Genomic DNA, 13434 nt, shown 5'->3' with positions numbered 1-13434 from the left:
GAGAAGATCAAGAATAGGCTGGCTAGTTGAAAAGGTCGGCTCCTTAACAGAGCAGGCAGGCTTTGCTTAATTAAATCTGTTGCTTCTTCTCTTCCTATTTATCAGATGCAAGTGACTCTTTTTCCTACTTCGGTTTGTCAAAAGATTGATTCTGTGCTTAGACAATTCTTGTGGAAGGAAAAGGTGGAGGAGCGTTGCTTAAATTTGGTCAAGTGGAGCAAAGTTGTCACTCCAAGAAAATATGGAGGCTTGGGAATTAGAGATACTCAATGCATAAATTTTGCTTTACTCGGAAAGCTTGTTTGGCAATTATTGCATAATAAAGATAAGTTTTGGGTAAGAATTATGTTGGCAAAATATTTATTTGGGAGTTCTTGCTTTTCACCCAAATTTTCTAATAATGTTTCAAGCACTTGACGAGCGATTTATAAGACAATAGAAAAGCTTCGTGATGGTTTTGATTGGTGTACAGGTAGGATGTCTCAATCCTTTTGGTATCATGCTTGGCGACTATGTGGAACGCTAGCTCCTTTGGTTCCTTTTGTGCACATTTCTGATTCTCACTTGAAGTTAGAAGATGTCTGGCACCTTGGGCATTGGCGGTGGGATATTCTTTGCACAATGATTCCGGAAGAAGTTAAACTTGATTTGATGCTCTTTGATCCTATCAAGCAGGTAGGAGATAAAACAGGTTGGTTTTGGACAAACTCAAATACTCTCACCTACTCGACTAAAAGCGGGTATGAATGGCTATTGAAGAAGAAATTTGGCTGGAATGATAATGAAATTGGCTTTGGCTTTGGCGCTTGAGAATACCGGAGAAGATAAAGTGTCTGCTCTGGCTTTGCCTCAACAACGGAGTTCCCACAGCTAGTTACCAGTTTCAAAGAGGTATTTCTACTTCTGCTTTTTGTCAGAGATGTTATCTTGCTCTAGAGGATATTAACCACTGCTTTAGGACTTGCCAAAAAGCTCGTCAGATTTGGATTAGCTTAAATTTGGGAATGACCGCTGAGGACTCTAGTTTGGATTTTGTGTCTTGGATTCGTTCTAACCTCAACAAAAATGAGTTTCTTTGCAGCGGCCTTTTGGTGGATTTTGAGGGATAGGAACAATGACATCTTCCACCAAAATGATCCATGGAGTAAGGAGAAAATTGTTCACTTAGTTAAACATGCTGCTCGAGATTTCTCTAATGTTATTATCAACCAAAAACATATTATTCCTTCTTCTTTGAAATATAACTGGGAACCACCTCCAATGAATGTCTGTAAAGTGAACTGCGATGCAAGCATTTTTGAAAATGAGCAATTAGCTGGCTTTGGATGTATTATTAGAGACAGCATGGGAATTTGGATAAAAGGTTGTTCTGCCAGTATACCTCTTTCTAGTATTCTCTATTATGAGTTTCATGCTATTTGGAGAGGGCTTGTTATGGCTTGGGATTGCGAGTGCAAAGAGGTCATATGTGAAACTGATAATCTTGATATGTTTCTTCTTGTTTCGCGAGGCACAATCAGCATGATTAGGAATGACTCTGATCTGCTTGACAAAATCAAAGAGATGCTCCAATGCAATTGGACAGCTACTTTAGTACTCATCCAGCAAACAGCAAACAGAGCGGCTAATTTAATGGCTAAGACTGCTGTTTTAAACAAGCAGGTGTATCTAGAGTGGTTACTGCCTCCTAATAATTTAGACATTATTATTAGAGAGGAGTACTACCCTTTTTCTTAGATCTTTTTTCTTTGTGTTATGTTCAGTCACAAAAAAATCTATACCGTCAAATAAAAAAACAAGAAAGATCCAATGACTCTCGTCCTTTAGCGCACCGATATGCCAAAATTAAGTGCTATGCACACCGAAACGCCAAACACACACGGCACATGGAATCCGTGCCCCTCTTTCTCATCTCTTCAATCGCCTCTTCTTCCGATAAAGAAGACAAAGAAGCTTCCTTCACGGCGATCTGTCAAGGTCACCGCGGCTTTCGCGCGCGCCTCACCCAGCCGAGGAGAACGTGCGGCAGAGACCGTGGCTGTCTTCCTCGTTCCAGAGCGCGTCGCCGTCTTCCTCGTTTCAGAGAGCGTCGCCGTAAGGTTAGTCTCTATAATTTGGTTGAATGTTGCTGCTTTAAATTCTTGTCAAGAGATGGTGTTGATATTCATCCTTTCCTTAACCCTCTATTTTCTTGTCTCTTTAGAATTTATTTATCCTTCTCACGCATGCATATACATATTAGAGCTAGTTTGTTCATCAATTTGTGAAACTAAAAAATTATAATTTAAAAATAGAAAATTTCAGAGGACAAGCACGTTGGAACTGAATTATGAGTACTCTAAGCTGACAGAATGGTTTGTGTATTAAAATCTTAGGAGGTCATATACGGCTCAGACACAATCAGATACTAAATTATCTCCTTGTTTAATGAGTTGTTGAGTTCTATTTGTTTAGCTCTTCTCAAAGACTTGTACACAATCAGGTACTTCAAGACAAAACCTAACTCAGAAGCATAATCCTCTTTATTTTTGGTTTGATTCAGTCACACCCAAGTCAGAAACAGCATTATCTTAACTCTCCTTTCTTTTTCTTTTTTTATGGTAATGTTTCTTCGGCTTTTAATGGGTCCCTGAGTTGTTTTCTTGTCATTTTATACATTCATTTGTTAGGGAATTTCACCAAATTCCAAATCACAAGTGAAAGCTATGTGCAATCAGATTTGTAATGCTCATCAGGCACCAAGTTTGCAACCTTTGCCTTTTGAACATGTTCATTCAAAAGAAGCTAAAATATTTGCCTGCAGCAATCTCTGTTTCCTATTTTTGGTGTAGCCAAAATAAGAAGAAACTATATGCCTTTGTCATGGCCCTTTTTTTAAAGTTAGTTTTAAGCTGATAATTTGAATATTCAAAAACTTGTGATTAAAGTTAGTTTAGTTTCATTGCCTTAACTTTCGATTAAATCTTGTGTTGCAAATTGATGATGCCTTTTAACTCATTCCTACTTTGATCCCAGTCCCTATGCTACTTCTACTACATGCCACCCTTTTCCTCTTTATGAGAAGAGAAAAAACAAAGATCTGCACTTTTTGCAGGTTCTTTGTTCTCTTTTGGATTCTTCTTTGTTTCCTCCGACAACTTATAAGGACCATGAGATTCTCATTCTCATTCTCATGTTAACAACGACATCATTAATACTAATACTAGTATATGGTCCCAGCTCAAACACCCCTTATTATGTTTTCTATGCACCACTCGTGTTTGTAAAAATAGGGTAGTGAAAATCATCCTCATTTGAAGCTTGTGTTTTGGGGGGTTGTTTGGTTTGGTGGGGTGAAGTTTATGTGAAGTTTTTTTTTTTTTTTTTAAGGTTGTTTGGTTTGGTATATTGATAAATCAATGTATTTGAATGTATATCATATCTAGATACATTTTGTTATCAGTAGGTATTTGAATGTATTTGGGTTTAGTGTGAGTACAATGCATCCATTGCTTTTTTATCTTTATATATATTACACAATTGCCTTTGTATTATAGAAGCTTGCAGTTTTATGTGCCATAGCTGTGAGGTTGAGTAGCATATCTCTTTATTGTGAATATGCATTCTCATCAATCTTAAGGGTTCCCCCCACAATATGTGCAATTACTCTGCGTAGTGTTTTAAAATTGTATATCGTTGATCTGTCTTTAAGATATATGGCTGAATGATTGTGGTGACAAAATCTTGTTTGTATATTATTTCTTTTTGTCCTTCATTTTCATATGCTAACAAAGGTCTTGAATTCATTAATTCAATTTCCATTTTCAGGTCTCCTTCTCCTCCTCTTGCAAGATCTCGATCAAAGTCAAGATGTCCTGTTAGTTATCGAAGAAGGAGAAGGTGTCGTTCCTACTCTCCTGCTCGCTACAATAGGGATCGTCAGTCCAGATCACCAGTCAGGTCCCATCATTATTCAAGCTATGAAAGGGATCGAAGGTCCTATAGAGACATCAGAGAACACAGTGAAAGAAGCAGAAGACAGGATTCAGATAGATACCTTGATCGGCATTCATTTGCTTCAAGAAGGAATAGGAGTAGGAGCGTGAGCCCTCATTCAAGGAAATCACATTGAACTGGATCTATTTCTCCAAAACATCACAGAGAAAGTTCACCTCATAGAGGAAGGAAAGAATCACGTGCTGATTCTGGATCCCCAAGTCATCACAGAGGTAGTAAGTCATCTCCCAAGATTGATGAAATCAAACAAAAGAGCAAAAGACGTTTAAGATCAGTTTCTTCAGATGATAATAGGCTTCAATCCAGCAAAAATGAAGAAATTTTGCATGGAAAATCTAAAAATAGAGAGAGAAGACGGTCCAGGTCAGTATCTGTCGAGGAGAAGCCTTATATCTTGCATGAAAAGTAGTTGCTAACAGAGAAGTCTTATATCATTTAATGTGATTTTCATTTTTCACACACTTTGCTTTTCATTTTGTTTAATGCAGTTATCCTGGGCTCTTGGGTACATTGTTGCAACTCTTTTTTTCGCAGTTGTGGAGATGTCAATTGAAATAATTGTTCTCTCATTCGGCCAAGATTCTGAAGAGCACCAAGGGCTAGCCCAGTATGCTCCACCCATTCTCATTGAAACTCTTGGTGACCATAATGAGGTGCAGAGACTTACACAAGGACCGCAGTGAAGTGTGTCCATCGAATTTGCTTATGATGATAAGATTTTAGATGTTTTTGCTACCCCTTGTATATATGTCTTGATCATATACATTTTTTAACAAAGGTCATTGTGGGGTTATCTCTTGATAAGTTGGGTTATTTAGATTTACATATACCAAGCTATGAGCACAAACATAATTATTGTACTATGTAATATAATCTTTTTCCAAAAGTACATCTCAGAACATGAATTAATTATAAGCTTTCTTTGTTTAGTGTAAGTTCTGCTACAGAATCTCAAATTTCTTTACATTCAAAATAATGCAGGTGATAACAATTTTATTTAAAAAGTTTACGATAGTTTTTTGCTTGTCCAAGATATGTCCATTCTAATTCCAGAAAAAGCAATATGAAGTCTGCAATTCATTGTAGAGAAATAGCTTGAAATATTGGTTGATTGAAGCCATCAGTTTTCTTATCTGAGAGTTACTAGTTGTGTGTCTCTTAAAAGTGGTATGAAAATCAGATAGAGTCGTATGTAGGCTGCCAATGTAGTTGCTCTGAATCTTTGAATAATGAAGTCTGTTTTTCACTGGGTCATCGATACGTTGATGGACTTTGAATGGGGCTTATCTGCATATGGATTAGTGTTCCTTTTTAGCTAATGGAGTAACTCCAATTTGCAACACATTGTAAGCTAATGGTCCCCATCTCTTTGAACCCACAGTGATGTCACCTTCAAATCTATTTGGTTACACTACCATAAATCCTATTATTATATTAATACAACTTAGATCTATTTTCTTCCACACAAAGTAATCAAAATTTTATGATATTACAATCTTGAATAAATAAATCAATTTAAAACTGTCTATTAACAAGTTATTTTTACAATATAAAAATCTTGAGAAAGTATAGGGAGCCAATGACCTAAGCATACAATGTGTACAATGAAGGTTTGGAAAGTATTAGAGATATTATTATTAGTGTTACATTGTCTTCTCAAGTTACGCTTTTGGGATGAGTGGTTTCAGGGCATGGTATAAAAATTCCAGATCCGGAAGGTCAAACTTTGGTGAATCCAAAATTAGTTTTTTATAACATGTGATGTTTATTATCCCTGGTATCCGGATGGTTATCTCTGGAATCCGGATGGTTATTCTGCATAGTATAGGTGATGTTCATTTGATTCATAAACCAAAGATTTAGCCCACACATTGTACACTTAGGCCATTGGCTCCCTAGCACTACTCAAAAATCTTAAGATTTTATATATTTTTCCAATATAAAATCATTGTTTACTCAAACCAACATGAATGAGGTTAGAATACTGTAAGAAAACAACCACAATTTTGAAAAATAAAAGGGGATAATGAAAACAAAAAAGGGGTCACAATCAACGGGTGCAAGAGGAAATGTGGTGAAAGCGGTGATCATAAAAAAACGGTTGATTTTTGAAGCTCATGAGTCATGATGCTCAACAGTCAACGACCCATAGGTACAACTTCCATTAATTAACAAACTCATCATGAAGCCCTTCTTTTACAGATTCTTGATTCTCCTTGCTCTGTTTTCTCTCGTGGAATCTTCTTCGTCATGCAGCAACAACAACAACAGAGACCACGAGCTTGTCATAAAAGCCTTCCAATATGTGTCTGGATTCAAACCTTCATGGTTCCTAACAACACGCCAACCTTCTTCTTCTTCTTCTTCTTCTTCCAACTGTTCGGTAGAAGAGTCATCTCCCATTATTAAGAACATAGAGCTTCCTTCACTATAACTCTCTGACCAATCTGCTCAACATAAGCTATAAAATCACAAGCTTCTTCAAATATGCTGCTGATGTTACAGTCTTCATTGTCACTCACCTGTTTTCCAGTAACATTAGTACTAGTAACCAAAAAGGAATAAAAGAGAGAACATAACCCCAATATCAAGCACTTATATCTTTAAAAATAGGAGGGGGAAGAAAATGATAAATATGATTCATGATTATGCCTATTGAGAATTTAAATTAGCTCCAAAAGATCTTTAAAAATTAGTTTTTATAATATGATCTCTAAAAGATCATGTTTTGTATTGCTTGGGGTTCCAATTTCTATGATATTTAATTGTATCTTCATTGTATTCAAGAGTACTGGTGCAAGAGATTGCATCCAAAGAATGTATGTGAAAAGGTGTTCAGGCAACCCCCTTTGCGTGAATTTTAAGAAAAAGAAAATTTAAAGGGCATGATTTTACTCTTACAAAGCAGAAGGCTACTCTTATACAGGCTGCGGATTCAACTGGCAATAAAATTCAATATGACTGTCCCGGTTTTCTTCCTAATAGGCGTCAGGTAAAGCTATTCAATATATTGATGTCCCTCTTAAGTTCTAGCTTTTGAGCCTTTGGTGTCAATATTAGACTTGTACTCTTCTTTATTTTATTGCACCTAAAAATAATGATCAAACTGTAAAAGAAGCAAATGTGCTATATAGTATTTCCATTTAGTTGATGGTGTTAGGATATTTTGTTTTGGCAAATAATAATGATCTATAATGGTTCAATAATAGATAAAACTAGTACAGATTAAGCAGGTCAGTTTCCAGATTTTGAAGCAATAACTAACTAAAACTTCTCATAAACTAAATCATATGATAAATTTCTTGTCCACGAAATTGGAGAGTAAAAATTCATGGATGAGTTAAAAGCCATCATCAATTTGCAACACTAGATTTAATCGAAAGTTAAGGCAATGAAACTAAACTAACTTTAATCACAAATTTATGAATATTCAAATTATCAGCTTAAAACTAACTTTAAAAAAAGGGCCATGACAAAGGCATATAGTTTCTTCTTATTTTGGCTACACCAAAAATGGGAAACAGAGATTGCTGCAGGCAAATATGTTAGCTTCTTTTGAATGAACATGTTCAAAAGGCAAAGGTTGCAAACTTGGTGCCTGATGAGCATTACAAATCTGATTGCACATAGCTTTCACTTGTGATTTCGAATTTGGTGAAACTCCCTAACAAATAAATGTATAAAAATGACAAGAAAACAACTCAGGGACCCATTAAAAGCCCAAGAAACATTACCATAAAAAAAAAGAAAAAGAAATGAGAGTTAAGATAATGCCATTTCTGACTTGGGTGTGACTAAATCAAACCAAAAATAAAGAAGATTATGCTTCTGAGTTAGGTTTTGTGTTGAATTAACACTTTATATACTATGTCCTTATATACTTCCACTAAAAAAAATTATAACAAATAAATCTATATATCTTCTATTGATAAAAAAATAATCTAGATAACAAATTTTACAAGTATCAATACAAATTGAAGGAAGGCCACAAGTTCTCGTCAAGTTGAAATCACAATAAATAAACCAATCATCTCGCAAAGAACCTCACAACACCTGCCACGTGTCAACCTTCCATTACATCTCATAGATTTCATTGGATGAGATTCTATCACGGTCCATCCGCAACTTAACAGTTATATCCTCATTCGATTCTTTGTCCTTAGTACTCCTGTGGTTACTCCTCAGCCTCAAAGTACACTCACATACACACACCAACTGCTTGGGATTTTGCTCCAAAGAAAAGAAAAAAAAAATGGCTGCAGAAATGGCCCTTGTGAAACCAATCTCCAAGTTTAGCAACACCACACCCAAATTTGGCACCAGAAGAATTGGTTCATACTCCAAATTCAGCACCATAAGAATGTCCACAACAACACCAACACCTCCAGCTGCATCAACCTCAACAAAGCCAAGCAAGAAGGGTAAAACTGCCATAAAGGAGACACTGTTGACACCAAGATTCTACACAACAGACTTTGATGAGATGGAGATGCTGTTCAACACTGAGATAAACAAGAACTTGAACCAGGATGAGTTTGTGGCACTGCTCCAGGAGTTCAAGACTGATTACAACCAGACACACTTTGTGAGGAACAAGGAGTTCAAAGAGGCTGCTGACAAGATTGACGGTCCACTCAGACAGATCTTTGTTGAGTTCCTTGAGAGGTCTTGCACTGCTGAATTCTCTGGTTTCCTCCTTTACAAGGAGCTTGGAAGGAGGCTCAAGGTCTGTGTGTGTTTGCTCTTTCTAGTTTCTTTATTTCCAGGAAAATGCAATTCACCATGTGAACTTTAGTTTTGGGCATTGAAAAAAATTGCGATGTAATTTTGTCAATACAGCATATAAAAGTGCACTATTGGTGTTAAATTCTAATTAGTACTAGGATTTTGGATCTATATTATTTGGGTAGCTTAATGTGACTCTTAAAAGATAAGCTTGAGAATGCCATTTCTATTTGAGTTTCATTCTTGTCTTACAAGGAAGCAGAGCTTTCTTTGCCAATGCATTCTTCGAGATGTGTTGTTTGTACTCATTTTGACTAGTTCACTGAATCAAAGTGTGATTGGCTCGGTTTTGGAAGTAAAATGAGCATGCAAAACATTTCTAAGTCTTTATTTCTTTGTACACTTTTGGGCTTTCTATTTATGAGACTGATGAATTGCTTCGGATGTTGAAATCGCAGAAAACCAATCCTGTCGTGGCTGAGATTTTCTCTCTGATGTCTAGGGATGAAGCCAGACATGCTGGGTATGAAAACACTACATATTTGTTCTTCTTTCCTTCAATTTATTGTTTCATGTCTTATGCTGAATGGCCTTATCCTTTTGATTCTATACAGATTTCTGAACAAGGGTTTATCTGATTTCAATTTGGCTTTGGACTTGGGCTTCCTTACAAAAGCTAGAAAGTATACATTCTTCAAGCCAAAGTTTATCTTCTATGCTACATATCTGTCTGAGAAAATCGGATACTGGAGATACATAACCATATACAGACATCTCAAGGAGAATCCTGAATACCAATGTTATCCCATTTTCAAGTACTTTGAGAACTGGTGCCAGGATGAGAACAGACATGGAGACTTCTTCTCTGCTTTGATGAAAGCACAGCCACAGTTTTTGAATGACTGGAAGGCAAAACTATGGGCTCGATTCTTCTGTCTATCGGTAATTTTTTGCTTGTGTAGAATTTGATTCTTACTTTTACCCTTGGATTGTTAATTAGATTCTTAATGTAACCATAATATACGTTCCAATTTATTTAAGGTTAAGCTGCTATATAGAATATAATAGATAATCAAGAGTTTATAAGGGAAAAGTGTGTATATGGAACACTACATTTACATGTAGATCAAACCCAATAGCATCCATCAATGTCAAGTACATCCAAGATAATTTCATTCACATATGAATTTCTTGTGTCATGAATCGGGTTATGCCTGTCAAAAAGATCTTATTTGTGGTATCTTTCATCATCCTTCGTAATCTTTAAAATGTAATTCTCGAATTTGTTCATGCAGGTTTATGTCACGATGTATCTCAATGATTGTCAACGCACAGCTTTCTATGAAGGCATTGGACTCGACACAAAAGAATTTGACATGCATGTCATCATTGAGGTTAGCTTTTAATTTCAAATTAGCAGCAGTAGTCACTATTGATGTTCAATTAATTTTTTGTTCGTAAGTTTCTATTCTCCATAATGAAATCGACATCTGTTTCTACTAATTGTCCAGTACAAACTGATGAACATAAATACTAACTTGCGAAAAAGCAAGAAAGAAATTTGCAGCCTTAAGTTCCCTTAAAAACACATTACAAATGAGAGCTGCTCAACAAAGAACTAACTTAGACTTCATTAATTTCAAGATATTACTCAAGCTTCATTCCTTGATTGTTTTATGCAGACCAACCGCACAACAGCTCGGATTTTCCCAGCTGTTCTTGATGTTGAGAACCCGGAGTTCAAGCGGAAATTGGACCGGATGGTTGAGATAAACGAGAAGCTTCTAGCCGTTGGTGAGAGTGATGACATTCCGGTGGTGAAGAACTTGAAAAGGATTCCACTTGTTGCCGCCCTGGTGTCTGAACTCTTGGCAGCATATCTAATGCCACCCATTGAGTCAGGATCTGTAGATTTGGCAGAGTTTGAACCACAGCTTGTGTACTGAAGTTATGCATAAAATTCCCTTATTTACTTTTGATCTCCATCATAATGTTCATTATGGGTTCTATTAGTATTGCTGCCAAAAGTTGGTTGTACTAGACAGTGAGGAAACATTTACAATATTGACTTATTGAGGTCCCTTTCTAGTTATAATGTGTTCTACCGTATCTTCTACTTTTTAATTTCTCTTTTTCTTATTCAAAGTTCACTAGAAATTAGAAGTATCTTTATGAAGTACTTAATAAGATATGATCCTTTTCCTACAATCTTAAATTGGAAGGTCTAACAGTAGAATTTAAGGTACTTAATTAGAAGTCCCCTTATGAAGTACTGCACATTGATCTTTTTGTTTAACGTAGAATTTAAGGTAGAATTTTCCGTAATCTAGCTCTATAATAATGTATCCTCAGGTTATAAAGGTGTTACAAAACAATTCCCGAATGATGCATTGAGGTTATAGGTGAACCGAACTTGTGGGATTTATTCAGAAATGCTTTGTGTCCACAAAATCTGATTTATAACAATTGGGTGATCGCTTAATAAACATCGAATGGGAAAAGAAACCGTTTACTTGTATAGAAAAGAAAATTTAAGGTTTGCATTACTTGCAGTATAGAGAAGAAAAATTGTCTTTTAAAAAAATTAAAAAAAAGATGGATTTTACACACTGTTAATGCCCAACAATCTGTTAGGTGGGAGAGTACAACGCGTGAATCATGCATAAGAATCCAAGAGATGCATGCAAGGATTCCAATTAACTCAAGCACTAGAAAATATTTAGAATTGCACAAAAACAATAGCTGCCGCAACACATACTGATTGTTAATCACCTAAGCTTGATGTACATTTATCCCAAACCAACTAGACTACCCAAATATTAATTGAAAGCTAAGGAAGAATCACACATTTAGCACAAAAATAGTAACAAAGCTTAATCCGATTTAGTTTTCGAGGCAGTCTTATCTTGTTTAACCGGCTGCACTAACAATTTGAATGTCCAAACTGCCAATATAGTTGCCTCTATGGGGGCAATCCAGTACACAAGAATGTGCTCCTTTGTTATGTGATCTCCTCTAGCATAAGCCCACCCCATTACCTGAAACATAGTCAAACAATGTTTTAATCTTTGATAAGATAACAATATAGAAGGTTTCTTAGCAAAAACTATTCGAAAGGATTCTCGCAATTTTTAATTTTACACTTGACAAGATAAAGTGTGATCTTTTTGGAGTAGTGTGCTTACAGAGGCAGGGTTCATACAACCACCAGTAAGATCCGAGCCAAGTATATGAAGTGTTAGCTTCGAGAGACTGGATATCCATGTTTTCATGAAGAAACCTCCACGAAGATTCGTGGTGAGACCAAGAGAAATGGTCACAATTGCATATGTTAGTAACCCTTCTGTCAAGGCACCCCGATGAATGTCAGTGTTCAAGCGCGGTCCACGTCCTACTTCAGGAATGGTATCAATTAAAAGCTTAACTCCAATTATAGATCCAAGCACCTGGAGAGAATGAAACCAAGCATATTAGAATGGTAATCTTCCATTCAAGTTGATTTTGATTTTGTAAAATCAAAATGGTTCAACTAAACAAAAGACGTGACATTATGCACAAGTTAGCAATGTTATGTCAAATAACACCCCTGGTTCTTCACACATCAGACATTATCATTGGTTTTCTGTGTGTGCCATCAAATCAACTATGATAAGATATGTATTATAACAACTATCATTAGTACTAGAGTATATGGATTTCCACAGCATGTAGGGTGTGAGGGAAAAAGATCTAAGGAGATTCCTAAACTGATACAGGTTGCTGATGATTGAATTTGTAACTTCCATACTATACGAGTCTATTTTAGTTTAAGAATGATTAAACGTTTATTTTTTCACTTTACAGAAACTTATCCATTTTTGAGACATACAGAAATATACTGAATGCAAAAACTCGTTTATTTCTGGAGGCAACATATATATATTAACTTCCCTTATAAATAATTCAAAGCAACATAAGAATCCAGAAAAAAATGTGAAAATGGTGCGATTGATGAATAGTTTTGTTAAGGGGCAGGGTTTTGAAGAAGGTAACCTGAGCGGGGATCCGGGCAGCAACACAGTAAAAGAAGCTTCGGAAGCCTGCAGAGAAGGCAGAGGACAAAACGGTTAGGGGGTTGTAGGCCCCACCACGTGTGGCATTGGAAAGGAAGGCAAAGACGAACATGGTGGCCACAGAGAGCCCCATCTTCACAATCTCCGCAGCCAGGTGACCGTGATGGCGACCCACTTGCATCACATCGAAGACGAGAATCCTCACAACAACGCCTGACCACACCCACATCGCGGACAGCACAAAGTCCCACAACACCAGCCTCGTCCGCTCTCCCATCTCCGATGTCGACCGTCTCCACTTGGCTACGGTGGCGCTGACGTGGCCATAGATGATGCAAATGAAACCGTGTCCAGGCAATTTTAACTCTTCATCTCATCTCTAGGACGCCAATTTTCTTTTTATGGAAGGAGAAAGTGTGTTGCCAATTTTCTAGTGGGACTCTTCCTTTAAACAGTCCATTTTGTTAAGCATATACTCAAATTGGTCCTACAAAATTTTGCGTCTTACATTTTTGTTTATAAAAAAAAAATATTTATTGAATTTTATAAAAATAAAATATATAAATTTTTATTTTAATTAAATTCATTATTTTTACTCAATCAAATGAATTTTAAAAATTAATGACAAAAAAAATTATATACCTTTTTTTTATAAAATTCA

At 36.2% G+C, this 13434-nt stretch overlaps 3 protein-coding genes and 1 long non-coding RNA gene across 4 annotated transcripts; 2 read left to right on the top strand and 2 right to left on the bottom strand.

The window, feature by feature from the left end:
• LOC107604717 (serine/arginine repetitive matrix protein 2-like) lies at positions 1822 to 4931 on the top strand. Its single transcript, XM_021104668.1, has 3 exons — positions 1822 to 2099; positions 3808 to 4359; positions 4485 to 4931. The coding sequence occupies exons 1-2, from the start codon at positions 1837 to 1839 to the stop codon at positions 4109 to 4111; spliced, it is 567 nt and encodes a 188-aa protein (XP_020960327.1). The 5' UTR covers positions 1822 to 1836; the 3' UTR covers positions 4112 to 4359; positions 4485 to 4931.
• LOC110263431 lies at positions 5834 to 7993 on the bottom strand. The gene is made up of 2 exons (XR_002349083.1): positions 6898 to 7993; positions 5834 to 6518 (listed from the first exon to the last, which is right to left on the bottom strand). It is a non-coding gene; the product is annotated as an uncharacterized LOC110263431 (long non-coding RNA).
• Positions 8147 to 10839, top strand: LOC107604718 (magnesium-protoporphyrin IX monomethyl ester [oxidative] cyclase, chloroplastic). Its single transcript, XM_016306368.2, has 5 exons — positions 8147 to 8722; positions 9180 to 9244; positions 9336 to 9663; positions 10017 to 10115; positions 10404 to 10839. Exons 1-5 carry the CDS (start codon positions 8249 to 8251, stop codon positions 10665 to 10667), a joined length of 1230 nt encoding a protein of 409 aa, XP_016161854.1. The 5' UTR covers positions 8147 to 8248; the 3' UTR covers positions 10668 to 10839.
• LOC107604719 (probable aquaporin SIP2-1) lies at positions 11280 to 13220 on the bottom strand. Its single transcript, XM_016306369.2, has 3 exons — positions 12754 to 13220; positions 11907 to 12167; positions 11280 to 11759 (listed from the first exon to the last, which is right to left on the bottom strand). Exons 1-3 carry the CDS (start codon positions 13048 to 13050, stop codon positions 11595 to 11597), a joined length of 723 nt encoding a protein of 240 aa, XP_016161855.1. The 5' UTR covers positions 13051 to 13220; the 3' UTR covers positions 11280 to 11594.

Source organism: Arachis ipaensis, chromosome B06 (assembly GCF_000816755.2).
Source record: "Arachis ipaensis cultivar K30076 chromosome B06, Araip1.1, whole genome shotgun sequence".
Taxonomy (NCBI): Eukaryota; Viridiplantae; Streptophyta; class Magnoliopsida; order Fabales; family Fabaceae; genus Arachis; species Arachis ipaensis.
The sequence above is the reverse complement of the archived record's forward strand: the minus strand, read 5'-3'. Positions and strand labels throughout refer to the sequence as shown.

Excerpts from the sequence above, each read along its gene's own strand:
- LOC107604717 (XM_021104668.1), top strand. The coding sequence starts at position 1,837 with ATGCCAAAATTAAGTGCTATGCACACCGAAACGCCAAACACACACGGC. Across the intron at positions 2,100-3,807 it reads TCAGAGAGCGTCGCCGTAAG|GTCTCCTTCTCCTCCTCTTG; the intron begins GTTAGTCTCTAT and ends TTCCATTTTCAG.
- LOC107604718 (XM_016306368.2), top strand. The coding sequence starts at position 8,249 with ATGGCTGCAGAAATGGCCCTTGTGAAACCAATCTCCAAGTTTAGCAAC. Across the intron at positions 8,723-9,179 it reads AGCTTGGAAGGAGGCTCAAG|AAAACCAATCCTGTCGTGGC; the intron begins GTCTGTGTGTGT and ends TTGAAATCGCAG. Across the intron at positions 9,245-9,335 it reads GATGAAGCCAGACATGCTGG|ATTTCTGAACAAGGGTTTAT; the intron begins GTATGAAAACAC and ends GATTCTATACAG.
- LOC107604719 (XM_016306369.2), bottom strand. The coding sequence starts at position 13,050 with ATGGGAGAGCGGACGAGGCTGGTGTTGTGGGACTTTGTGCTGTCCGCG. Across the intron at positions 12,168-12,753 it reads CTGCCCGGATCCCCGCTCAG|GTGCTTGGATCTATAATTGG; the intron begins GTTACCTTCTTC and ends CATTCTCTCCAG. Across the intron at positions 11,760-11,906 it reads GTTGTATGAACCCTGCCTCT|GTAATGGGGTGGGCTTATGC; the intron begins GTAAGCACACTA and ends ACTATGTTTCAG.